Below are 27181 nucleotides of genomic sequence, written 5' to 3'. Positions count from 1 at the left end.
CGCTACGCGGCCCGTACTCCTGAAACAAACCACCACCACCCACCACGCAAGCCACACCCCTTCACCAGCACCCACTTCTCCAGAAAGCCCTTCGTCACCACCTAAGGCTCCCCCAACAACGAGGCAGCCGTAGGTGGAGTTCACAGGTCTCCTTGCGGGCATCGGACACCAGGAGCACCCACATCTTCACAGCACGAGGCGTCCGTCCTCTCCCTTGAATTTAGGGCTCTATGTCCTGCTTTTCCTTGAGGTCAGTGGTTCTCAAACGAGCCTGTGGACCACCAAAGGCCACCAGGGCCCAAGTGGTGGTCCACAGATGGGATTGTCCACCCCACCCCACCCCGTTCACCCTCAGCAACGCCCACCCCACGCTCCAGCCGTCCCCCCCAGCCTTCCAGTCCCTTGGCAAAATCACCACATGCAGTGCTAATACTGGGGCCTCCCCACCACTTGCTGTAACCAACAGCTGACAACCACGGGGACCTGGGCCTGAAGATCACAAGGGGGGGGGGGGGGGGGCGGGGACCACGGGAGCTTAAGGAGGTGCAGGCACTAAGGAAGGGAAAGAGGGCAGAGGAACAGAGAAATGGAAATGAGGTGGCAAAGGGCTCTGGGGGCAGTGTCCACCCAAAATAAACCTGTAATAAAGTATCCCAGGATGAGAAAGCATGTGAGAACCACCGCTTTGAAATCATTACATTAGCATCCAACAGGAACTGTGGCACATTCAGAACAGCACCTGAGACACATTGCGAGCATTCAAAACACAGTTTAAAAAGACCACCCGCCCCAAAGACCGGCAGCAGCAAGAATAAAAGTAACCTCAGGATATAAACCCATGGCTCTTGAGCCATATTTATACATTGGCCATTGTCTCATGAATCCGGTCCATCCTCAGTGTCCATCCTGGAGTACACACACAGCAATTTACTCATGAACTTTGTTTAGAGTCACTGGCCTCTTAATGCATTTTTAATAAAACACTTTCTAAAAAATTTGAGCTTTCTACTTGAACACTTGCGTGTGTGCATTATGTCGTGTACCTTTTTAATCCAGGCTTGGGCACCAGTATTGGCCAACTGTTCTTGTGTCAGGACCTGTACTCCCGTACTTCCGGTGAACTGGCCAGGAATAGAGTTCAGCTGAGCCCAGGCATCGATCTGAAGAGAAGATGATGACTCAATTACTAACTAAAATTACTCGGCTGGTTAAAATGCCACTGGAATTAACAATTTAATTTACTAAAAGAAATGGTTTATTTAGTTCCAGAAATGCTGTATTACTGGCTTAGATATTCGATTTTTAAGAGCATATAGTGATTTTACACATATTTAAAATTGTTTTCCAGCTCTCGCCAGTTTTGCTCAGTGGGTCGAGCGTCGGCCCTCGGACTGAAGGGTCCCGGGTTCTCTTCAGGTCAAGGACACATCCTCAGTTGCAGGCTTGCTCCCACTATCCCTACCCTGATCAGGGCGCATGCGGGAGACAACCCATCAATGTGTCTCTCTCCCGCTCCATCCCACTCTCTTAAAAAAAATTTTTTTTTCCTTAAACATTTCAAACCAGCAGCAGTTTAATAACATTCAGTGAATCCCATTAACACAGCATCATCAAGCAATGGATTTCCTATCTGTATGAACATGTACTTATAGACAGGAAGGTAGAAGGAAAGCTGTCCATTGTTAAAATCATGTGACTCTGGACCCTGCTGACTGGGTTGAATGCCACCCTCTTCACTTACTAGTTTTGTGACCTTGGGCATCAGTTAACCACTCTTTAGCTCAGTTTGCGTCACTGGAAAGCAGGAACTCATAATACTACTTACATCTCACAGACCTATTATGGCCTGTGCTATTTTTACAAACCGGATTATAAACTCAGCAGGAATTCTTTTCTATTTTATTTGCTCAAGAACAGTTCCTGTCATATAGTACACAATAAACATTTATGGAATGAAGGACCAGGACCCAAATCACTATCATTAAAACAAGCTAATTAGGCCATGGCCATCCTATATAATAAAAGGCTAACAGGCAAATAGACTGAACGGCGGAATGACCACCAGGGGGCAGGAGCTGTCCCCTGCTGGTCAGTGTGCTCCCACAGGAGGAGCTCAGCCAGAAGCTGGGCTCATGGCTGGGGAGCACAGCCACGGTGGCGGGAGCCTCTCCCACCTCCAAGGCAGCGCTAAGGAACCCTCGGGGATGTCCGCCTACCAGCTTCATGGGGAGCGGGCCTAAGCCGGCAGGCGGACATCCCCTTGCAGTCTGGTCTGAGGGACGCCCCCACCCCCACCCCATCCCCTCTGCTCAATGCACGAATGTCGTGCACCGGGTCTCTAGTTTAAAATAAGCTAAGTAGGCCATGGCTCAGTGGTTGGAGCATTGGCCTGCGCACCAGGTCTCAGGTCCAATTCCAGATCAAGGGCACATACCTGGATTGCAGGTCCGATCCCCACCCCCACCCCACCCACCTGAGGCTCATGTGAAAGACATCTAACAAATGTGTCTTTGCTTTTCTCTCTCTCTCCTTACCCCTTACCTTCCCCCACTCCCTTCCACTCTCCCTAGAATCAATGGAAAAAATATCTTCACTCCTCCAGTGAAGATTTTTAAAAATAAAATTTTTCCCTTGGATTTTTTAAGATAAGAACCTACATTTCAACAGCATGCCACTGATTTTGCTTATGTCACAACAATCTAGTTAGTAAAAATCTTATTTAGACATTAAACTGCTACATACCCGTTCCTGAGCTCGATTTAACATGCTCATGGCTTCAAGGTCAAATGCATTCTCACTTAGTCTTTTCTGAGCAAGTGCCCGCTCACTCATTGCTGTAGAGATGTCCACCGGCTAAGAAAGAAAACATAATTATCTCAAATTACGATAGAACCCCTAAGTTCAGAAAAGTGCTCATGTATTTAGTTGCTATATATCAAAAACAAAATAATAGTCTTATATACATATTAACAGTCTTATAAAGTAGACAGAAGACTCAAAAAGGTAAAGTAACCTTGGGAAGCTGACAAGGAGTATTTCAGGTAAGTTACAATGTGTCAGAGGAAGCAAAATCTGACTGCTTGTTTTCTATATCAAATTACAATCACAGAAAATCCCATGAAAAACTTAATCTCCTACCTTCACTAATAAGTCTTAAACAGAGTTTTTTCAACTATTTTGTATTACTAGCAGTTTTCATTTTAAACTGCTTATCAGCATAGCCTTCGGAAGCAATAAAGGTTCTTGAATAAGCAGCAGAAAACCACTATCGTGTCAATGACCTGTCCTCTACTCCTGTGCGGATGGATCTCCTCACCTGGCAGTTTGGTCTTAAGAACTAAATTTTATCAAAATACTCATTATGTAAATAAATGGACCTCTTTTCACTTTATGTACATTCATGACCAGTTAAAATATTTCGGGGGGAGGTACATATAAAACACAAAGTTGAGACATGTTTGAGAAGTCTTAAGTCCTTTTCAAAGTTCATAGTCTGCCTGTAAAAACCTTATGCTAAGCAGGTGACAGTGACTTAACTTTAAAAAAATTTTCATAATGAAGGCTCAACCACAGAAGGAAAAAGCCATCAAGTGAGTAAGTATCTGATGTTTTTTGTTCTAATATTAAGAGTGCAAGGTGGATCTGTATCAACTAACCAATTATTAATACTTTTTTTCTTTTAACACAACATAACCCATTAATATTTCCTAGTTATTTCACCCAAGAAAATTCATTTTTGGAAAATGCTGTATGTCATGGGAAGGTTTCCCTATATTAATGTACAAAGAATAATTAGTAAGTACTGCATGGGTATGATAGTAAAATAAGTTCACAGCTAAGGATTTGTTTAAAAAGCTAAGTAAAGGCTACCTGTAATTTCATTGTATATTGTGTATAAGACTTCTTTCAAAATAAGAGCTATATCTAGAGAAGGGTGTATAACTAAGAATAATTCTACCTCATGCATAGGGATTACTAACCTTTCTTTTCCTAACTTCAGAGCCCCTTAATCACCCTATCATTCCTAGTTCTCTTTCTAATATTTCTTTAACAAAATTAAAAACTTTCTTACAAAGTAGCACAACAATAGATTCTTATACATTATCTTCTTAAAATGAAAGCACAATTAAACTGAATTCATTCTGTATTTACTAAACTATTTATAGATCTCATAAATGAAGATCTTAATTTCTTAGTCAACTTAATAAATTATCCACACTAATTAGAATTATTTTGGGGGCCTATAAGATGTCAGACTAACAAGCTAAAATACTTTTTATATTTTCACTTTTCATTTCTATTAGAATTCTGACTGCTGGGACTTTCTGGTGAAGAATTTATATTCCTTTGGCCTACTTCAGGTTTCCTAAAACTCTTAAGGATTATTGATGTAATTTTAAAAGGCCCAGAGAATATAACTTAAGTATTGTTCATTACCCTTGTCAGGATTACTTTGGATCTCATAGCTGTCTAGGTATACGTTAGTAAGAGGGTTTCATTCTAAAAGCCTAAACTCAGGGAGATAGTGGGGGGAAATCTACCTACCAACCAACCATTCCCAATCCCTGATCCCCAATCTCCAACTATAAATTAGCCACACACACAAAGTAATTAATATGGCTCTGAAAACTCCAACTTTTCCAGAACAAAATCCTTCCCAACTGGAAACCAAATGAATCTACCTATGAACTCATCCTCCTGAAGACCGTCTATATATCTTCATACTTCTTTCTCTTTAAGCCTTTATTGTGGAAACAGGTGACCTAATGCTTCCTCACTTATCCCCAGGATGAAACTTCCTTCAAATCTCAGAAATATTTTGTCAAATTCACATCACATTCTGAAAAGAACTTTAACATAGCAACCTTGGATGCTTAATATAAATTTCCGTAAGATAAAATTACAACCAGTTTTCTGCTGAGGTGATAAAATTTCATTTATTCTTCAACAGGCTTAGCAAGTTAGCTGTAAGATCATGTCAGAACTTTGTTAAATAATAATTTGACTATTAATTTCATATCTTTTTAAATGTGAAGAAATATATTCAGAATGAATCAGAATTATCTTACCCTCTTAAAAGGACCTTAAGAGTTTGTATCAAAAAGCACGTTTCCCAGTTTTCCAGGTAATGCAGGATATACAATAATGCATGAAAGGCAATTATATAATCCCCAAAGCATTGATATTCATGGGCTAGGCCAAACATTGTGTATCAGTGTAAACTCACAGCTGCCCTTTACATGAGCCATGTCCAATGGGATTTCCTAGTGACAGCTAATGGCACTAGAAACGTGGCCAGTGCGGTGAAGCAACCTGCCTTCTCAGTGGCTAATGACTGCTGTGTTGGAGGACACATATACAGATGGCACAGAGCACACTATATCATATAGTGAAGCCTCAGAGCCTTCACCATCTTTTAATGTTGCTCAGAAACAGGAATGTGTGAAAGGTACCAAAATGACACCAAAAGGCCTTATGAAAACCAAGGAAAAAACTTCAATCCTATAGAATACTTGATCAAGATGTCATCAGCAAGCCGTGTTTCAACAGATACACTATAGACTTTCAACCTAATGTAGAAAGTATAATTACCTAAAGCGTAATTATACTTCTGTAATAATATTCCAGACATTATGAGGAAAATATTTCATTTCCTTTTCCCTAGGGCTTGTTCTAAAATATGAGATCTACTTAAGTGTTGTGAATAATCCCAGTTCTCACATTTGTAAAAGCCTATTCAGGTTATCTTGTCTTCCTATGTCACAACTGCTTCCTCTCAGCCTAGAAGGGGGGGCAGCACCCCTGCCTTCCCCCGGACTGCGCTCCCCGGCCAGTGGTCTGCAGCGCAGGGCACAGTGGAGCGGATCAGACCGGAGCCGCCAGAGCCGCCGCACTGCAGAGGCCTGGCCTCGGGCTGCCTCCCCGCTGTACTGAGACAGCCAGGCTGTATCCCCACCGAAGTTCCCTTCTTCACTGACCCCCCCCCCCAAAAAGGCTTCGGAATAGTAAAACATGTAATATCATCAGCACCAAGGAAGATGCATTTCAGAGCCTTAAGTTATAAAGGTATGTTCTTTATCTTCTCATTGAAAAATCCTTCTTAGTTGCCCTGGCCGGACTCAGTGGTTAGCGTAGGCCTGCGCACAAAGGTCACAAAGGTCTCAGGTTCAATTCCCAGTCAAGGGCACATACCTGGGTTGTAGGTCTGATTCCTGCCACTGGACGGGGCAATTTGGGAGGCAACTAATCGATGTGTCTCTCTCTCTCACATCAATGTTTCTCTCTTCCCTCCCACCACCACCCCTTAAACAAAAAACAAACTTTTAAGTCAATTTATTTCCCCCTTTTGTTAATCTATTTACATAGAACAAATATACTACTAAGTGTTTCTTAAAAAGACAATGAAAGGATATAAAATGAAAATTATTTTCTACACAGGTAATTGCAGGTATCTCGAAGACAGCATAGAAGAAAAATTTAAATTATAGTGGAACTGTGAGAAAAACATGATCTATATATAAAACGTGATTTTAAAATATTTAGCAAAAATACAAAAGCTCAGTTATAAAAGAAAATGACAACTACAAAAACAAAAGCCGCACTATTAAATCGAGAATGTTTCAGTTGTTAAATGTGTTTGGTTTTAAAAGGTGAATTATGGATATTTTTATCAAATAAAATAATTTAGTGCAATGCTTAGGTTTAACTTATACATTTAAACTAAATGAATTATAACAGAAAAACAAACAGATAACCTATTGGCTTAAGGAAATTCAGTGAATTGTAATTCCATCTAAGGAGACAATGAATAACAAGGCTATATTTACATTGCAGAACACTAGGAACTATGTGTTCAATTTCCAATGGAAATTTTCATCTTGCCTCAAGAACTTAAACTAAAAACTTTATAAATCTAGAGCTTCTAAACACTGAGATTTTTAGCTCCACTGGGATGTGGAAATATTCTTCAGTAATAAAAACCAATCACACAGCCTAAGACAAAAAAAATTATCTTCACATGTAAATAATCACTAGACCTTAAGGGAGGGCAACTTCTGGACCTCTCAAGTATTTGTGCCTGATAGCAAACCCATGGAAGTTTTGTCAAAGATTACATTTTAATCTTCTACCCAGTAAGTCTTTGCTGGCTTTATTACCAAGAATTAATGGCCCTGAGGACAATTTTTTAACTATTAGTTTTCCAACATTTTTTCTGTTCCTTGCTTATCAACCAGATTCACACAAATATGGTCAAAATCCTGTAGTCATTCTTTACTGTCGATGATGCGGATTTGGCAGTAGAGCACAGACAATCTGATGCGCTGACAATCCATAAGCAATGGATTTGTTGATCCATCCACGTCTATCCAGTTATGTCAAAGAGCAAGACAATGGAAGGGATTAAGGGTTATAGCAAAACTAAGGTCAAATCTGTGACCTTTGCCTAAGACTGTAGACCCCTGACGGAATCAAGAGAGCTAATGCTCTCGTAAAATGTCACTGATAGTATTCCACAAACACTGGTATATAGAACATCGATCTTAAAAACATAGTCTATTTCTAAGACACAGCTAAATAACTAGAATGAAACATTTTATATGAACATTTCCTCTAGGTGTTTTATTTTATTGCTACAGAGACCTGAGGGGGATGAGGGGGAGAGATCCTGTCCCTTTTCCTAAAACTTTGGGATTGTTTTGCTTAAAATTAAAGTTTACCTATATATTGTTTGAGCCTAATCTTCTACAAAACTAGCTTCGAGTTCTAATATCAAAAAGTTGTGTACATCCTCCCAAAGGGAAAATCGGCTCTATTTATGTGGCTTTAGGAATAGAAGCTTTTCCCCTCCTGCTTTAATAAAACACTCCTTTATACTTATTATAAAATACCCACCTTTTCCCCCTGAAATTTCTTTGAAATAATTATCAACTTTTAATTAAACTCTGACAACCATTTTTGATGCCAAGACTAAGGCGCCCGCCCCCCTTCAGTGTTAAGACTAAAATTGGCTGAGCACTACATTTCTAATGTAAATATCTAAGTAGATGTATATATAAACTCTCAGTCAAAAAGAAATGCTCAGCAGCATTCACTCAGCACCTGAGTAGTTATAGTCACCATCTTCTCAGAAAAAACCCTTGGAATTCTGTAGTATTTCTAGGGCTTCATTCTATCAGAAAATATTTCTCACATCATCACCCTACAAAGTTTGTTCCAACTCTGTTAAATGCGTAATCTGTAAGAAATTACTAAAAGCATATGAATCATAATTTCTAAGTCTGTTTAGCCCTCTTATGATTTATATTCAACCACTACAAAATTTAAGTTAGTTGCAAATATCAGTTACCCCTTTCCCTGTTAAGATGTGCAGGTACCCGGATATGGGGATTAGCAACTGGCCAATCAGGTGGTTTCAATAAAATACTATCCAAACCAGCTACCCCAACCTCACTGGTGATGGCATAACTTGCTTAGATTTTTGAACCCTATGTAACATTGATCATCACTGGTGGCTGTAAGTTACACTGGCTAGTTATCATGTCCAGTCAGCTTCACTGTATAGAACTTTTCTCCTTTAAAATGCTACAGGTCAAAACCCCCACGCACACACAGTGAAAATGTCCCGTGAATAGCTCAGGGGAAAAGGTTTCTGATTTGGGTTCTGTTCACTTTCTGGTTTATTTCTAATGCTGGAGGTGTTCAGTGGAAGATGACCACATGGGCGATAAACAGAACCTGAGGTGGGGAGAGCACAGGTCTCTAACCTGCACATCCCAGAACTGCAAGGAAAGGGAGCGGGGAAGAAGGCCCACATTGTAAGCGCATCGGCATCTAACCCAGTCCTTGGACAAATGTCTGGGCTTTGGAAACGAAGGGCAAGAGGTGATGACTAGTCTATGGTATTTTTAAAACTCCCACCCCCCCTAGTAAGTCTCCACCCTCCCGTATCCCCCAAGCGTGATTTTGCACAACAAGTTAAATAAAAGTAAACTGTTTATTAAAAGATACAGCAAAGGTACAGATACAGAGATACATACAAAGATACATATATATATATTTACATATATATACAGTCTTGCTGTTTTCATGTGCACTATATTTAGCAGCACATTATTTAAATCAGGTGGCATTTTAATGGGGTTGTTTTGACACTGGCGTTATTACTGCATCATGACAAGATACAACTATAGCCTCGTGAAAATTTCAAGGTGTGAATTCCACTTCTCCAACTTTCATTAGTAGCAAAGAGAGAAGGGAGAAGGGAAATGGAGTACACCAAGGCTGAGCGTGAGGTTAAACACAAGAATTCAAAAGGGCCAAGGTCGCACGGGGAAGGGAAATGATTAAAATTAAGGGCTATCTGACAAACAACCCAGAGAAACGGTACGAAACCATCACTTAAGGGCAATGGGCTATGTCTTCAAGATGCTCACATCAGCCTACAATGACCTTTTTCCATCCACTTCTTGTGTTGAACCTGAGGATCTGCCTCTGTCCGCTCAATCCCTCCACCCAGTACATTTGCTACCACCAAAATCTAGAGCTATAAAGCCTTGAAGCGAAACGGGAAGCTAAGTAGTTGTACCTTGGGCTACCTTCCCACAAGTGCAAGGAGGGCCCAATGTTGGGGAGGGACGTGACAACACTGTTCTCTGCAATTCGATGCTTTTCACTTTGTGGCTTGGTCCCACAAAGTGAACTGCATCGAGTTACTGTCAAATGAGAAGCTGCGGGTTGTTTCATCTGTCGTTTAACCCGGCCCTGCCGTTTACCCCGGCCCTAAGAAGAGTGAAACAGAATCCAAATCAGATATAAAGTAACAATAAAATGGCAGATTCAGGTATAAAAAAAGAAAAATACATAATATTTCTCTTACTTACCTCAGAGGGCAGATTGCTGCTGAAAACATTATCATCATCTTTGTTTTCTTCACCATTTTTATCCACAGGAACCCACTCTCCGTAAACGCTGTCTGCTTCTTTTTTTCGGTGCTGAGATCCAGACGACACAGGAAACTCTTTTGTTAATGTGACCTGGCTTTTTGGAGGAGTGGGCTTTGCTGCAGCAATCTAAAAAAGTAAAGTTTCTTAATTACTCTTCAACAGTCTCAAAATGACTTTGTTCTTTACTGCTCGGAATTTAATTCAAAAATTAAGCTAAAGTCCATTTGAGTCTTATTTAAATATTTAAAAGTTCCATAAGTTCTGCTGTTTTAATCAATCCATAAACACTAATACTCACATTCAGGTTGAAAAAAATGGGTTTGGGTTCACTGAGTTTAAAGGGATGATGGTAAAAAGGAGGTTCTTCTTCCTCTTCGTCCGAAACATGAGGCTTATTCACTATTACATCATCATCTTCTTTACTCTGTGCAATCTGTTTGCATTTCTTAAAAAGTAAAAACAAACAAGATAAATCTTACACTTTAGGTAAATATAAAATGTTCTTTCTTAAAAGAATGAAAACCACATAAAATCAACTTTCAAAACTAAAACAAGATAAATGCTGGGTTACAGATAGAAAGCTGGCTTATTAGTGTTATTTAAGCACACTCTGCTGGTCAGTCAGTCAACAACATTTATTGAGCACCTACTGTGCGCAGAGCACTGTACTGGGCACTGTCCAGGGCATACAAAAAAAAAGGAGAAGACATGGTCCCTGCTCCCAAGGAGCTTACAATCTAGTTTAAGAGACAGAATACATACACATGAAATAATTGAGGAACGCTTTTACAGAGCAACACAAGGAGCAAGTGCAAACTGATAAAATACAAACTGAGTACATAAGTGCCGAGAGAACAAAAGCTTAGGAGAGAACAGAATCAGGCAGAATTTGATAATCAAAGGATAGTCCTTGAAGAGTTCAAAGCCAGATTTTCAGAGTTGAGAACAAGGACTGGCAGGGAAAGGAAAAGAAGTTGATCCTAGCCAGGTGGTGGTAAAAAAAAAAAAAAAAAAAAAAAAAGTGAGAAGAAACTTATTAGGAGGGACAAGAGGGCTAATGATGAGGATAAAAACCTAGGGAAACACTGTGTTCATAGGTTTCGAGTAAGGAGTTTGGGTTTGATAAGCAAACAGTAAAAGCCTTTACTAGATCCTTAAATTAAAAAAAAAAAGTTGTAATTCATGTTGTAGTAAATCTAAATGATGAAACAGATTAAGAAACTTTATGATCCCCAAAGGTATGGTAAAACGAAAGATGTGAAACATTGCAATTGGGTTGGATAGTAATCGCTCTCCATAAATGTCTTGTAGGTTGAGTCTCTAAAGGACTAGAACTCAAGATTGGAAAATAAGGCATGATGGAGAGGGGTGTAATGGATGAGGTCTGACACATAAAGCAAAGTCAATTCCTTCCTGTCCGAAGGAACAGACCCCATTACCTGGCTTTATAAAAAGATCAGAGTAAATCTGGGTGGACTTGTCTCTTTACAAGCAGAATGTCACATCCATTATCAATTGAAAATATTACAATAGGATAAAAAGCTCATTTAGCCAAAAACAGAGTATGCTACGCTTGTAACCAAGGGGAACAGAATATATTGACAGTGGCAGGCTGGCCTAAGGCTAGCCGAGAGCAAGTTTCAGTACGTGAAACAGTGTGGTATTCTGGATCCTAGCAGCAACATTTCCGCATCCTCCCCCCTCCCCGAAAACAAACAAAATAATATTAATAAAACAAAGCCAAAAACAAGCCTCATTTGAAAAGATCAAATTCTTAAGAACAAAAATAAGTGTGTTTAAAATATATATGTTACTGCCAAAACCCGAACCGCAAGGAAGAACTGATAATGGCCGGCCATTATCACCAATGGCTGGTACCGAACAGCCAAAACCCGAAATGATGATGCGAAAGAAGTTCCTTTCAGGCAATGGCCAGCTATTCTCATTAATTTCCAAGCTCCGGTGGCAAAAGATCATTTCTGAAGACTGTCTGTGTCTTTGCGTATATGCAGTACACTCGTGGCGATCAGTGAACACGTCGTGAATGGAAACGAAACTGTAGGCGAGCTTCTGCGTGTTGCTCACTCAACACCTCCTCCATTCAAACGAACCGTCCCACTCCTCAGTCAGTTTGGCTTCTAAAACTGGAAAGCAAAAGTAATGGGAAGTAACTTTTAGCTGGCGGAGCTTAGCCATCCCGGATGCTGGCCTGCTAAACAGAGCTTCTGCCGCTGCCACACCTGTGTTTCGGGTTTGGGCCGCTCGGTGCCAGCCATTATCAGTTCAGCCCACAATTCGGGTTTTGGCACGCGCCAGAGTCAACATCACTGGAATAATCCACTTAAGAATGGAAACAAATTCGGTCCTGCTTACCTCCGTTAGTTCTTCGATAGTAGCTCCTCCTGACTTTTTAGCCACCTTCTCTTCTATGGTAGGTGGCGGTGCAGGCTTTAGGTTTGGCGGCAAAGGAACACCAGCCTTAGCACACATGGCAGCTGCATTAGCTTTGGCTATTTCAAGTAACTGAGCCTTATCTGTAAAAGGGAAAATACAAGCAGCAGTTTTTCCAAAAGGCTATTGTTTTGTATTATCTACAGTTTTATATGCTAACAAAATTGAATACGTCAACTTTCTGCCCTAACTTACAACAGTAATCAAATCACTCTTAGTTTTTAAGAGAATGCCTATTTAAATTAAGTCCAGCCTGGCTGGTGTGGCCCAATGGTTGAGCATTGGCCTATGAACCAGAAGGTCACGGTTCAATTCCAGGTCAGGGCACATGTCCAGGTTGCCAGCTCGAACCCTGGTAGACAGACATGCAGGAGGCAGCTGATCAATGATTCTCTCTCTCTCTCTCTCTCTCTTCCTTCCTCTCTGAAATCAATAAAAAATATTTTTTTTAAAAATAATTAGGTCCACTTTTAGGTTCCTATGCAAATACCATAGAAAATACTAAATGTAACTACAATCACCTTGCCACATACCTGCCAGAAGATGCATACCTGCCAAAACCTACTTTGTTTTCCAAAATTATCACGCCCTTAATATTACTTCCCTTTTAGCCCCCACCAGTGTGGCTCAGTTGACTGTCATTCCGTGTACCAAAAGGTTGCAGGTTCAATTCCTGATCAGGGCACATGCCCGTGTTTCAGGCTTGGTCCCCAGTAAGGGGCGTGCAAGAGGCAGCCTATCAATGTTTTGCTCTCACGTTGATGTCTCTTTCTCTCTCTCTTAAAAAAAAAAAATCTTTAAAAATTTACTTTTCTTCAAATATCTGACATTTTAAACCACTTATAAACCACTTGATCCCAATTCAAGTGTCACCATTTCTAACAAGTCTTAAGTCATAATTTAACATTCCTCTCCACTGTGCTTTCAAGGTGCCTCAGAACTTACAGCAATCATAACATGCAGCTCTTTTTGGCAGTTTTACTATTTGGCAAAAGAGACATATATGTATTTTACCCATGTCTCCTCTACTAACTTGTAATCACTTCAAGAATTAAATACTATTCCTCTACTTTGAATAAAAAAAGAACTCAAAACTTTTTTGTTGAACTGAATGCATTCTCCCTTATTGTTCTGTTAGGGTCTTTTTGTTGTTGTTGTTGCTAATCCTCATCCGAGGATATTTTCCTGTTGATCTTTTAGAGAGAGTGGGAGAGAGAGGGAAAGACAGAAACATTGATGTGAGAGAAACACATCGAATGGCAGCCTCCTGCACGTGCCCCAACCAGGGCCTGGGTGGGGGAGAAGCCTGCAACCAAGGTATGTGCCCTAGACCAGAATCAAACCCAGGACCCTTGGTCCACAGGCCGATGCTCTATCCACTGAGCCAAACCAGCTAGGCATCTTTTTCTTTAGACAACACTAACTTGGAAATGTCCAACTACTGGGATAATAATGTCCATTATTTCTGTCGGTAGTCATGCATTATCCCACAATCTTTAACCATCTATGCGCACTTCTTAAAATCAGGAACACTAGAGCACTTTTTTTTTAAGCACGACTATTAAAATCGCTTTACTATCACTTTATTTTACCCAGGTAAATAACTCCCCACATACAAAATTCCCTATGCACTTCCACTACCCATTTTACCATTAGAATTACCTACACAAACACTTAAGGGTCCGATACTGCCGTTTTCAGACATGTAACTGACCTCAGAAGAAATACTGTAACCGCAGGCTTATTTGTAAAGATTTATGTTGAAACGCATCCCATAATACTAGCCTTGAACTGAACTGAACTTCTACTTCCCACTCTGGTTATGGAGACGGGTTCAGGCAAAGCAGAACCTTCAGGTATGGGACCACCTTGGTTCTGCCATGCTCCAAACTAGGTCTCTGAACTCACACTACACAAGTACTTATCCCTACATTTTCTAAACACAAGCTTAGCTAATTAAAAAATTTAAAGAGAAATATTCATCTTAAACCAATAACCCAAAATATTCCATTTGACTCAGAGCAGGAAAAACTCAGACTTAAACCATGCTCTACCATTACATTTTCAAGTAACTTACTCAAATCTGTCAGACGTTTAGGTGATCTGCCTCTTTCCGAAGATCGGGATCGTTTACGTCGGAGGGGAGATCTGCTAAACCTTCTTCTCAAGGGTGTTCGTGATCGCCGTAACCTGACTGGTGATATACTGAAGCTTCGTCTTCTCACCACAGACCTGGATCTTCTCCGTCTGCTAGGAGTTCGGCTCCGTCGGCTAGGAGTTCGGCTCCGTCTGCTAGGGGTTCGGCTCCTTCGGCTAGGGGTTCGGCTCCGTCGGCTTGGGGTGCGGCTCCTCCGGCTTGGGGTGCGGCTCCTCCGGCTTGGGGTGCGGCTCCGTCGGCTTGGGGAAATGCTAAAGCTCCTTCTCCCCACAGATCTAGATCTTCTTCGACGACTTGGAGTGTGACTCCGACTCCGCCGACTTGGGGTTCGACTCCGAGCTCTCACAGTTTTCCGATTATCCCTGGAGCTTGATCTTTTTCTTTTTCTTTCCCTGGACTTGGATCTGTGCTTTGGAGACCTTTTGCGCTTCTCTTTTGATACAGATCGCCTGCCTCTAGACTTTGATCTTGACCTGCTGCTCCTCCTCCTGCGTCTTGAACGTGACCTTGAACGTGTTTGAGAGCGACGAGACTTGGACTTAGATGACCTCTTCCTTGCCCTAGAACGAGATTCACTGGTACGCTTGCGTGATTTGTGTTCTGAAGACTTGGACCGCTTACTTCGAGATCTTAGTGAAGAGTCTCTTTTCTTTTCTTTCTCACCTTTATCACGATTCTTATTTTTCTTGCTTTTTTCATGTGTGTCCTTAACTTTCACAAAAATTTCATAATCATCTTTTTCCTCTGAAGAGGACTCTGAAGCTCTTTCTGGCATACTCATTACAACTGGACTGGCCGCAGCTTTGTCACGTTCCGCTTCGCTTGCCAGTAAAGGTCCTTCAATACCAGCTCTGAGGCTTGTCAGACGTTCCATGTCCTTAGGAAGTAATGGTCTCACTAAATCTGCTTCGTTAATATCTTCAATATTGGCAGGAAATCCAGATTCAGACACTGTCTCTTTAGTAGGGAGTGGTACCTCTTTATCTTCACTACTTTCTTTAGGGCTGAGAGCAACTGCTGCTGTCTGGTCGCTCTCTTGTATAGGTAACGGTCCTTCTGTATCATTGCTAATGAAGTTACTAGATGGCAAGTCAAGATGAATGTCCTTAGCAGGCAAAGGTCCCTCTATGTCAGCCTCACTACCACCGCTGGGGCTAGTGGAAATCACCATGTCATGTTCAGTGTCTTGAGTAGTTTCAACATCATATTTACTAACTGAACTGAGAGCAGATACTGTGGCAAATTCAATACCCTTACTAGTTCCCAATGTATCAGGTTCAACAGCAAGAGGACCAGCAGAAGATAGAGTTCCTCCTCCATCAGCTTCACTAACACTAGGGCAGGTAGCCAATACTGTGCATTGTTCAGTCTCACTGACGGCCAGAATGTTCTCTTCACCAGTTTCACCAACAGCACCAGTGCTGGCAGTGGACACTGTGCTATGTTCCATCTCTTTATCAACGAAATGATTGTTTATATCAAGGTCTCTATTTATACCATGTTCACTTTCATAAGAGTCACTCTTCAGGTGCTCTTCAGCATGTGGCTCTTCATCTGAGTGCATGGAAACCTCCTGCATACCAATCTCTGGAGTAAGATCTTGGTAAGTAGATATTAAATTCATTCCTGTTATAACACCAGACTTCAGCAGCACAGATGGAGACTCTAAAACCATCTCCGTTGGTATTATTGGAGTCTGCTCTGAGACAGTGACAGCAGGCTCTGCACCTGTCACTGTAGGTTCTTGGACAGCAACAGGTGGTTCTGAATTAATGTTAGGTTGAACTGATACTGCTGGTTCCAGGACAGGTACAGCAGGCTCCGGGGCACAAACAACTGGCACAGGAACATGCTCTGGCTCAACCAAGGCCACGGGCTCTGGGATAGCCTCAGGTGATGGCTCCCGTACAGCCATGGCCAGTGGCCCAGGGACCGTCACAGCCAAGGGCTCCGGGACCTCAGCCGAGAGATCTCCAACAGCCTCGGCTGAGGGCTCCGGGACAGCCTCGGCTGGGGGCTCCGGGACAGCCACAGCTGGGGGCTCCGGGGCAGCCGCGGAGACGGCCATGGCTGAGCGCTCTGGAGCGCTCTGTGACGGCTCTGCAATAGTTACTGCAGGCTCCAGGACAGACGCAGATACCTCGGAGGCAACATGTCCTGCAGCGCTCATGGAATCAAAGGTTTCTGCTGTCTCTGACATAATAGAAGGCTCTGATGTTAACACAGTTGGTTCAGCTGACATCATGGTCGTTTCAGATACCATGTAAGTCCCTGGTCTCTCTGGAACTTCATGCTCTTCTGTTACTGCAGCAGTCTCCATACGTGTTGATGCAACCGCAGCCTCTGGCTCCAGTGGCGGCTCTGGAACAGCCACGGCAGCCTCTGATGCGAACATGGCAGGCTCTGTTGCTGACACTGAATAACTGGCAGGCACTCCCGAAGGCTCTGAAATCTCACTTTGACTCACAGGCGGCTCAGGCAGGGATACAGACTCTTCAGGAGGTAATGCTGGCACCTCAGTGGACCAAGTGTTTTCAGCCGTTAATGCCGACTGCTCAGTGGGTAATGCTGTGCCCTCTGGTGGTTCCTCGGGAGGCAATGGGGGAGTCATTGGTGGCTCTTCAGGTGGCAACGGTGGCATTGTTGGAGGCTCTTCAGGAGGCAAGGGTGGCACCATATATGCCTCTGTATATGTATCAGTGTAAGAATCGGTGTAAGAATCAGCTGCCATAGACATCATTGAACGGTCAGCAGTATAAGATGACATCATAGTTCGGTCAGCTGCAGAATACGATGACATCATAGAGCGGTCGGCAGCAGAGTAAGATGACATCATAGACCGGTCCGCCATCATTGATCGGTCAGCCATCATGGAGCGCTCGTAAGCTGACATCATAGAACGCTCGTAAGCGGACATCATGGAGCGCTCGGCCATAGGGGACATCATAGAACGCTCATAGGCTGACATCATAGAGCGCTCATAGGCCGACATCATGGAGCGCTCAGCCATAGGGGACATCATAGACCGCTCATAAGACATCATAGAGCGTTCATAAGATGACATCATAGAACGTTCTGCAGCATAGGACATCATCATAGAACGTCTAGATGCTAACATCAGGGGTCTAGGTGCTAACCTATAAGGTCTGGGAACGGCCCTATAGGACCTGGGTGATATCCTATAAGGTCTAGGTGACATCCTATAGGGATCAGGAGTTAGTCTGTAGGGATCATGGCCTAATCTATAAGGGTCTTGCCCTAATCTATAGGCATCATGACCTAGCCTATAAGGGTCATGACCTAACCTATAGGGATCCTGAGCTAACCTGTAAGGATCCTGAGCTAACCTGTAGGGATCAGGAGATTTTGAACCCAGCATAGAAGAATCTTGGGTACTAGATGCTAACATCTGGGCATCCATGGTACCAGACGCTAACATCTGCGCATCCATGGTGCCGGAAGCTAACATTTGAGAGTCCATAGTGCCAGATGCTAACATCTGAGAATCCATAGAGCTAGTTGCTAACATCTGGGAGTCCATGGAGCTGGTTGCTAACATCTGGGAGTCCATGGAGCTAGTTGCTAACATCTGAGAGTCCATGGAGCTGGTTGCTAACATCTGGGAGTCCATGGAGCTAGTTGCTAACATCTGGGAGTCCATGGAGCTGGACGCTAGCATCTGGGAGTCCATGGAGCTGGTTGCTAACATCTGGGAGTCCATGGAGCTGGACGCTAGCATCTGAGAGTCCATGGAGCTGGACGCTAGCATCTGGGAATCCATGGAGCTGGATGCTAGCATCTGGGAGTCCATGGAGCTGGACGCTAGCATCTGGGAGTCCATGGTGTTGGATGCTAGCATCTGGGAGTCCATGGTGTTGGACGCTAGCATTTGGGAGTCCATAGTGTTGGACGCTAACATATGGGTCTCCATGGTGTTAGAAGCTAACATATGGGATTCTTGGGCCATCAAGGGATCCACTCCTACTGTTATAGAAGTCTCCCCCACTAATGTAGTAGGCAGCTCCTGTGCTACCGTATTATAGGATTCCAGCGCTGTCGTCGAGGGCACCTCCAGGGACTGCGACACGGTCATCGTTGACAGCTCCGTTGTCACCACAGACTGAACAGAGATCTCCAGCGCCACAGTTGCCGCAGGCTGCCCAGGCAACTCTGGCGCCCCAGGCTGCCCTGGCAACTCCAGAACCCCCGTTGCCAGAGGCTGCCCCAAAAGCTCCAGGGCTCCAGCTGCCCCAGGCTGCCCCGAGAACTCCAGTGCCCCAGTTGCCATGAGCTGCCCAGGCAACTCCAGTGCCCCAGTTGCCACAGGCTGCCCAGACAACTCTAGTGCCCTAGTTGCCGAAGGCAGCCCTGGCAACTCGGGCACCCCAGTCACCGAAGGCTGCCCTGGCAACTCCAGCGCTGTCGTTGCCACTGGTTGCCCTGGCAACTCCAGCACCATCGCTGCCTCAGGCTGCCCCAGCAACGTCGTTGCTGTTGTCACCTCAGGCTGCCCAGGATGTTCCATCGCTGTCATCCCCACAGGCTGCTCCAACTCTGTCGTCGTCGCAGGTTGCTCGGTCAACTCCATTGCTACTGTTACCGCAGGCTGCACTGGCAACTCCTGTGCCATCACAGGTGGCTCTGGTACCTCCTGTGTTGGCTCCAACCCCATGGATGGTGCTGGAAGCCCCGGCAATTCCTGCGACAACTGAGGCACTGATATCACCGAGGGCCCCGGCAACTCAGACACTGCTGTCGCAGGGGGCCCTAGCAACTCAGGCACTGGGGTAGAAGGGGGCCCTGGCAACTCTGGCACCGGGGTAGCAGAGGGCCCAGGTAACTCCAGCCCGGGAGTCACAGGGGGCCCCTGCAACTCCGGCATGGACGTCGCAGGTGGCCCCGGCAACTGCATCGCTGAGGCCACCGACGACTCCGGCAGCTCCAACGCTGTGGGCTTGGGTAGCTCCAGCAACTCCTGTGACCTTGTCATGGATGAATCTGCAGTCTCCGATGGTACTTCTGCAGGCTGCTCTGGCAATCTTAGGTCTTCAGTTTCAGGTGACTCTGGAATATCCATTGCTGTTGATGTGCTTGGCTCAGGGTGTACCTCAATAGGTGCCTGTGATGATACCACAAGGGTTTCTGATGGCTCTAGCTCTTTTGCTACTGGAGGCTCCAATATGGTCTTTGATGGCTCTGGAGATGTGCACTCCAAAGATTTCAGCACAGACTTCATCTGATACTCCCCTGACATTGTTACAACTGGCTCAGATGACTTTAGCACTGCTGTTGTAGTAGACACCGGTGCTGTTGAAAAAGAATCCAGAATCTTTGTCATGGGTGGTTCCAGCATTACTGCCACAGTCTGTTCCGATTGCACAGAGATTACTGATGTAGATGCAACGGACAGTTCTGCAGTTTTTGTAGCTGGCTTCAGAGTTTCTAAGGTGTGTGGCTGTGACACCTCCATTGACACTCCAGGAGGTTCTAGCACAACGGCAGGAGTTTCACTGCCCTCAGACAGCCCGAAAGCTCTTACAGGGTGCTCCAGTGCCATTGCTGAAGGCTCCGAATCAAACTTCAAAAAGGAATCTGATTCTAAATCCATGTTCTCTTCATGATGTGATTTCGGCTTTGATTCAGATTCTTCTGGCTGCCTTTTATACTTTTTTTCCTTTTCTTTCTTCTTTTTCTTCTTTTTATTTTTGTGCTTTTTATGTTTCTTTGACTTTTTGGCGGGAACTTCATCAGTAGGGTCTGTTTGTACAGACACACATCTACTTTTTCTGGAGGCCTCCTTCAAGTCTGAAATTGAGAAATTAATTTTAATTTGTCAAACATTCCTCACAGTAGGTTTAGGTCAATCATATAAGCCAAGATTTACATTCCATGATAAGACACCACAGTATAACACTTCTTGTTAAATAAAAAGATACCAAATAAACTATTTTTCACAAGCCAATTATCTGAAGATTGACACTTCTCCAATACTTCTACAACTAAAGATTGGGTGAAAAATAAGTTCTTAGCTTATGCCCTGGCTGGGTGGCTCAGTTGGTTGGAGCATGGTCCCGCACACCAAAAGGTTGTGAATTCAATTCCTGGTCAGGGCACATACTTAGGTTATGGGTTTGACCCCCGGTTGGGGCACATATGGGAGGCAAACAACCAATAGATGTTCCTCTCTCTCCCCCTCCCCACTTAGCTTCTCTAAAAAAAATCAATGAAAACATATCCTTGGGGAAGGATTAATAATTTTTTTAAGTTTGTAGTTTATAACAAAAAGCTTTAGAATTACATTAAAATATGTTTCAATTAAATTAATTTAAAACAATTATTTTCTGCAGCTCTCAAATTATAGCATATTACACTTATAGATGAATCTTTTATATTATCAATTGTTAGAATGTCTATAAAAATACCCACGTGGAATTTTCATGCTTATGTGAATTCCCCATAAGTTTGTATTAAAATTTTTATTTTCTCCTATTTAAAAAAAAATAGTTAAGTAATTGTTGTATTTTGTAACCCTATTTATACAGAGAGTAACATGGCACTGGATCTGGAACAAGCTGATTGCTTTCAAATCCTGAATCAATCCACCATTAACTAGATGAATGGACTAGGCCAAAGTACTAACACTGTGACCTAGAGTAAAGGATGATGTGAGTTAAAACATACAAAGAACATAGGACAATGCCTGGTGCAAGTAAGCCCTCAGTGAATGCTAGTGATTGCTCTTATATACTTAAGTCTGAATAACAAATGGAAAGTATAAATATGGAACTTGAATTTACACGTTATATCCTAATAAAAATAATATCCTTTCCCACAATAATCTTCTAAAATTGCTAACAATTTTAATGTTTCTCCAAAAAACATACTCATAATAAAATCATTTTGGAAACAAATTTCTTATAGCCCTTAACATGTAACTTAAGAATATTTCAATATCCTCAGGTGAGGATTGACCAAAAAAAAAGAATATTTTGCCCAGCCGGCGTGACTCAGTGGCTGAGCGTCAACCTATGAAAAAGAGGTCACAGTTCAATTCCCGGTCAGGGCACATGCCTGGGCTGCAGGCTTGATCCCCAGTGGGAGGCCTGCAGGAGGCAGCTGATCAATGATTCTCTCATCATTGATGTTTTCATCTCTTTCTCCCTCTCTCTTCCTCTCTGAAACAAAAATATTTTTTTAAAGAAAGAATATGTCAATTCATCTGAAAGGAAGTAGTTTATATTCCACTTTACAATCAGATGGGATTTATTCTAATGCCAATATCAAATTAGATAAATCTTAGTGATCCCAGAAAAAGCTGATTATAAAGTTAGTCCATTAAGGTTATGGAAAAAAATAAAACAAACATATTAACAAGACCTATTCCAAAACAAAACTAATCAGTTTCTACCAACTGTTTATTATGCAGTAAGTTGTTAGTTAAGCTAAGTTATACTTTCAATCAATAAAAAGTTGCTAGGCCCTAGCTGGTTTGGCTCAGGGGATAGAACGTCGGCCTGTGGAATGAAGGGTCCTAGGTTCGATTCTGGTCATGGGCACATGCCCAGGTTTTGGGCCCCATCCCCAGTGTGGGGTGTGCAGGAGGCAGCCGATCAATGATTCTCTCTCATCATTGATGTTTCTATCTCTTCCTCTTCCTTCCTCTCTGAAATCAACAAAAACACATTAAAAGAAAAAGTTACTAGACCCATGAATCTAAGTATGGCTAAAGTCTCTGCTTATTTTTAACCATATCCTATACCCAAAATAAAAATTTTAATTTAAAAAAATTTTTTAAATGAGCCCAGCTTGGCTCAGTGGATAGAGCGTCGGCCTGCGAACTGAAGAGTCACGGGTTCCATTCTAGTCAAGGGCATACGCCTGGGTTGCGAGGCGTGAAGGAGGCAGCCAATCAATGATTCTTTCTCATCATTGATGTTTCTATCTCTCTCCCCCTCTCTCTTCCTCTCTAAAATCAATAAAAATACATATTTCTTAAAAAGACTATCCTATTCCTAAGTAAAAAACAAAAAACTTTAAAAATTAAAATGAAAAAATCCTATCACATTTTCTTAAACACAATGAAAATATTGTAATTTTTGTAGTTGACTATAACTTTCATTTCTAAGCATCAATTATTTAATCAATTCCAAAAATGCTATATATCCAAGCAATGATTCCTTTGCATTCACTGCACTTTTAAGAGGGATAGATGCAAAAACAAGGCACTCTCTACATGCGGTTTTTAAATAAAACCTCCCAGGGTTTTAGTCATTATAAATGTGGTCCAGGCTCCTGAACCTTCCAAAATGGATATTGACACAATTGTTCAATGAAAACCTGCTTTCAAAATCCTTGGACTAAGGCTTAAGACTAAATCAAAGTCGTATCCCACCACCAAAGCAAACAAGTGCATCATTACTCATATTTCAAAGTCAAACAACATTTTCAGTAAACCAATTAAACTAAAACGTAAATTTACTGAAGTTTTAGATCTACTGCACATTACATCTACTGTTAAGCCATTAAAAAAAAATCTTCAGGTTTTGTAGACAGCTGATTATCTCCAACTTACCTGGCTTACAGCGGAGTTCTGTATCTAAGACCCCAGAAAGGACTTCCTCTATCTTCTGAACTATTTCTTCATTCGGTAGACTCCTGGCAGAGGCAGCTGCATCACCTGCCTGGTTTCCTTCAATAGGTGTATTTGTTTCACCATTGAGCTGGCCTTCACTCCTTCCACTTAACAAGAAAAGTTTATCAAAATTCATTAATATTTTTTACCATACCATGTAACAAATTAATATTTGTAATTCAATTATTAAAATTATTAAAATAACCTCATATTAACACATTTCACAATTTTTGTATTACTTCCAGATGGTATTTCCTACCAGTTGTACTTCTTTAACACTTCCTACTTATAGTTGGTACATTTTTGTTTTCACATAACTAAAGTTTTTGGGATCATGAATGAAGAAAAAAACCTTTAGAACAGGTTTCTAAGCCTATCTTTTTAAAAAATAAAATGCTCCCAGAAATATAAACTGAATTAGATTTTAGTTACCTGCATATTTATCTCAGGAGAGAAAAGTCATCAAAATCACAATCAAAAATCCCCCCAAATATATATGACAACATTAGACTAGAAGCTATAGCCACCATAAAGCCACACCTGTCCATGGATCACAATCATCAACAATAACAATGAACATAAAGTTAACCACAGAAACGTCAAGTAAAAAGGGTAACATATAGCCTCTGGTCAGTTAATAAAATGCCCAAAAGTTTTAAAAGAAAAAATATATTAACCCAGCCAGTGGATGAGCCTCAACCTGAGTCATAGTTCGATTCCTGGTCAGGACACATGCCTAGGTCGCAGACTAGATCCCCAGCAGGGGGCTTGCAGGATGGACAAGGCAGCCTATCAATAAATAATTCTCTCATCACTGATGTTTCTTTCTAACTTTCCCTCCCTCTGAAATCAATTATTTTAAAAACATATTTAAAATAAAAAAATATATAATTTTTACACAGTCACAAAAAATCCTAGTAATTATCTGTAATACTATATCAACAATAAAAAATATACTTTAAAAAAATCCCAGTATTAAATTTCTGGAGATCAAAAAATTTCACATAAAAGAAGTAACAATTCACTTATACCAACAATGAATGGATGGCTTATTATATTTCAATTCACAGCGCCAAAAGAATTCCTTTAGTTGAGGTAAAATTGTGTTTGTGTGTGTGTGTAATATATATAAACATTTCAGGTGTACAACATTATAATTTAACATCTGTCTGTATTCACTCACCACAATTCTAGTTACCATTCATCACCTTACAATTGACCCCTTTCACCCAACACCTCACAACTACCAATCTATCTACTCTCCGTATTGAGTTTGTTTTGTCTTTTTTTACATAGAAGAATCTTGACATAAGGACATGCCATTTATCCAGTCATTTTTACTATTTTTGTGCAATTTGCAAAATTGTTTTTGAAAAATAATTTCAACACATTCAACTAACCTAAATTTTAGCTAACAAAACAGAACAATTATGCTCCACTACCTGGTAAGTCTGAAATTCCAAAAAAATACATCAGCAAAGTTAACTAATTGTTATTTTAAAAATTTGGTTTTCTACTACAATGAATCCCATAATAAAAAAACAAGGTTCTACACTTTTAAACTCACTTAATCCTAACCAAACTCTAAAATCAGCACTATCACTCTGATTTTATAAATGAGGAATATAAGGCCCAGAGAAGACAAGAAACCTAGCTGAAGGTCACACAGCTATCAAGAAGTGAAGCAGGTATTTAAAGCCAGAACTCATACTCTTAACCAACATCTATTTTAATAGCTTATCTTAACTAATTTTAGACCAATAATGTATTGCATGTTACTAGAGAAGCTAATATTCCTCTAGTAATAAATTGCGTTGTCAAACCTTGTTTTTCGACTTTCTTCAGGAGCTCTTTATTTTGCACTTTTCCTTACACATACATAATTACCTTACTAAAAAAAGCAACGGATTTAAAAATCAGAAAAGCACAACTAAAAAAAAAAAGTCTACGAGAATGTAATCATCTTTAAGCTTTTAGAATGCTTACAGCAAATACTTGAGATAAAAATTTCAAACAACCTGAATATCCATCAATAAAACAAAATTCTATGGAACCATGAAAAATATCCCAAAAGACTACTGAGACTATGATAAAAGACAAACTTGTTCACAATTCTCAGGTGAAAAATCAACACTACACAAGATGATCACATTTCACAAAACATGTACGTGCTTCTGTATGCACGGGGGGGGGGGGGGGGGGAGGAAGAACATCAATGACTATGTAGAGGTTCTTAAATTTCTTTTCCAAAATTTTTTTTACAACCACACTTACTTTCTAATAAAAACTGATTTCTTAAAAGCATAAAGACGTTACAATAAGCAAACGCCATTACTTATTTGCATGACTATTAAAGTTTTCAAAAATTACATCTTCCCTTATCTCAAATCGTTTCTCATTACCCTAAAAACACAAGCATATAATAACAAAATTTTAAAAAGGAACGAATTGAATGGGCGGATATGCTTCGCACTTAAAATAACGTGTCCTGTAAAAACAGTGGTCCTAAACAAAACTAGGTATGTCTATCATTGCCCCGATAACTCTTAGGTGAACTTGAGCACTTAACCTACAACTGCGTTCTCGGCTGATTTTCAAATTTACATAGCATTACGCTTGTAAAATACAACTACCACGAACATTTGAACTCGCAACAAATACGTTATGCAGCCTCAAAACACTCAGACAACCAACCGGTGAACAACACGACCCCTGCTCGTTTCCTTTCTGAGTCAACAACTTTCCTTTGGAAATCTGTTCCAGTTTCAATTGTGTGGAACCCAGGGTATGTCGACCGGCAATGGCAGGAGCAACGAGTTCTTCAGATGTGTCCACTGGGACCAGGGCCGCAAATAAAAATGTGTGTCTACACACAAAGCCCACCGTCCACTTGCTAAATTAGGGAATTGCTCGTAATCCAAACTCCCCTTCCACCCTTCCCTCGAGTATTTTGTCAACTCCTTTTGAGATGTTTTCATTTGAATTTCTAGCCGGTTAGAAGGCTGCCCGGTGGAAGGCACAGTCCTCTGGGGCGCAAATAATCTAATTAGAGGATCCCGACCCCGAGATGGCCTCAAGCTCGCAGGACGAAGCGGATTTAAGTTTGCTCTCCGGCATCGGCCGGCACGGACCCTTTCCGGTCGCGGGCACCGGCCGGCGAAATCGGCGGAGGCTGCGGGGGGGGGAGGGGAAACGCGAGGCGGAGGAGGAGTCGAAGAGGAACTAGGCCGTGTCGGCGCACGACCAGGCCCACGGCCGCGGGAGGGTAGGGGGCGATCGAGCAGCAGTGGGGCGAGCGTCGGTGCTCGGTTTCAGGAGAGGGAGTCGCGGTTACGGTGGAAAGGGCGAAGTTCCGCGCTGGGAAGGGAGCGGATGGGGGGGGGGGGGGCGGAGGGCGGAAAATGGATCCCGGGCCCAGGCGGGGCCGTAGCGGGGCCCGAGGCGAGGAACGACGGCGCCGGTGAATAAAGGTGCCCTCCGCGGGGCCCTGCCCGTCCCTTGGGGGCAGAAGAGACTGGAGAGCGCCTACCTGGAGAGCTCTTGTTGAATTTCCCGGAATTTACTGACCACGAAAGACCTAAAGATCTGCTCGATGTTGGTCGCCATGGCGTCCGCTCCGTTCTCTCAACTCCTCCTCGCTAGTCCTCCAGGCTCCCAGAATGCCTCGGGAGAGGGCGCAGCGGCCAATTCCGTGTGCCGCCGTCCTGATTGGCTCCTGTGGGGACGTTGGGCGCCGCACGCTCCGCCTCAGGACCAATCAGAGCGCACGGCCTGGCTCTCCTCCGCTGTTTCCGAGCCGCCGGGGGAGAGCTGCTGACGTTTGCGCCGCGCACGGCTCTGTCCGCCATGTTAGTGAGTGACGCAGGCGCCATTACAGGAGGATTCTCTCGGGGCGACTTTGTCATCCCCCAGCGGTGTTTGGGGGCCGGAGAGGCCCTAGCTGCTCCGTGCCCGAGGTTCAGTGGCACAAGGGAAGGCGCCCAGAAGGGCGACGTG

The 27181-nt window shown here is 42.5% G+C and overlaps 1 protein-coding gene across 5 annotated transcripts in view; it reads right to left on the bottom strand.

Moving 5' to 3' along the window:
* SON (SON DNA and RNA binding protein) overlaps window positions 1-26872 on the bottom strand; it is a 33507-nt gene extending 6635 nt beyond the window's left edge. For 3 of the 5 annotated variants that reach the window (XM_079765941.1, XM_079765942.1, XM_079765943.1), the window contains exons 1-8: window positions 26715-26872; window positions 23126-23292; window positions 14473-20358; window positions 12318-12478; window positions 10243-10389; window positions 9882-10070; window positions 2743-2853; window positions 1044-1160 (exon numbers count right to left, since the gene is read on the bottom strand). In XM_079765941.1, coding sequence (XP_079622067.1) covers window positions 1044-1160; window positions 2743-2853; window positions 9882-10070; window positions 10243-10389; window positions 12318-12478; window positions 14473-20358; window positions 23126-23292; window positions 26715-26791 — 6855 coding nt within the window. In that variant the 5' untranslated portion in view covers window positions 26792-26872. Of the gene's footprint in view, window positions 1-1043; window positions 1161-2742; window positions 2854-6467; window positions 9781-9881; window positions 10071-10242; window positions 10390-10489; window positions 12089-12317; window positions 12479-14472; window positions 20359-23125; window positions 23293-26714 lie in introns of those variants that run through there. The other 2 variants (XM_079765944.1, XM_079765945.1) reach the window with 2 other exon arrangements.
* Between the last annotated feature and the right edge of the window lie 309 nt (window positions 26873-27181).

The sequence above is a fragment of the Cnephaeus nilssonii genome (assembly GCF_951640355.1).
Source record: "Cnephaeus nilssonii genome assembly, chromosome: 3".
In the NCBI taxonomy this organism is placed as follows: Eukaryota; Metazoa; Chordata; class Mammalia; order Chiroptera; family Vespertilionidae; genus Cnephaeus; species Cnephaeus nilssonii.
Note: the sequence above shows the minus strand (reverse complement) of the source record. Positions and strands in the feature narration are given on the sequence as shown.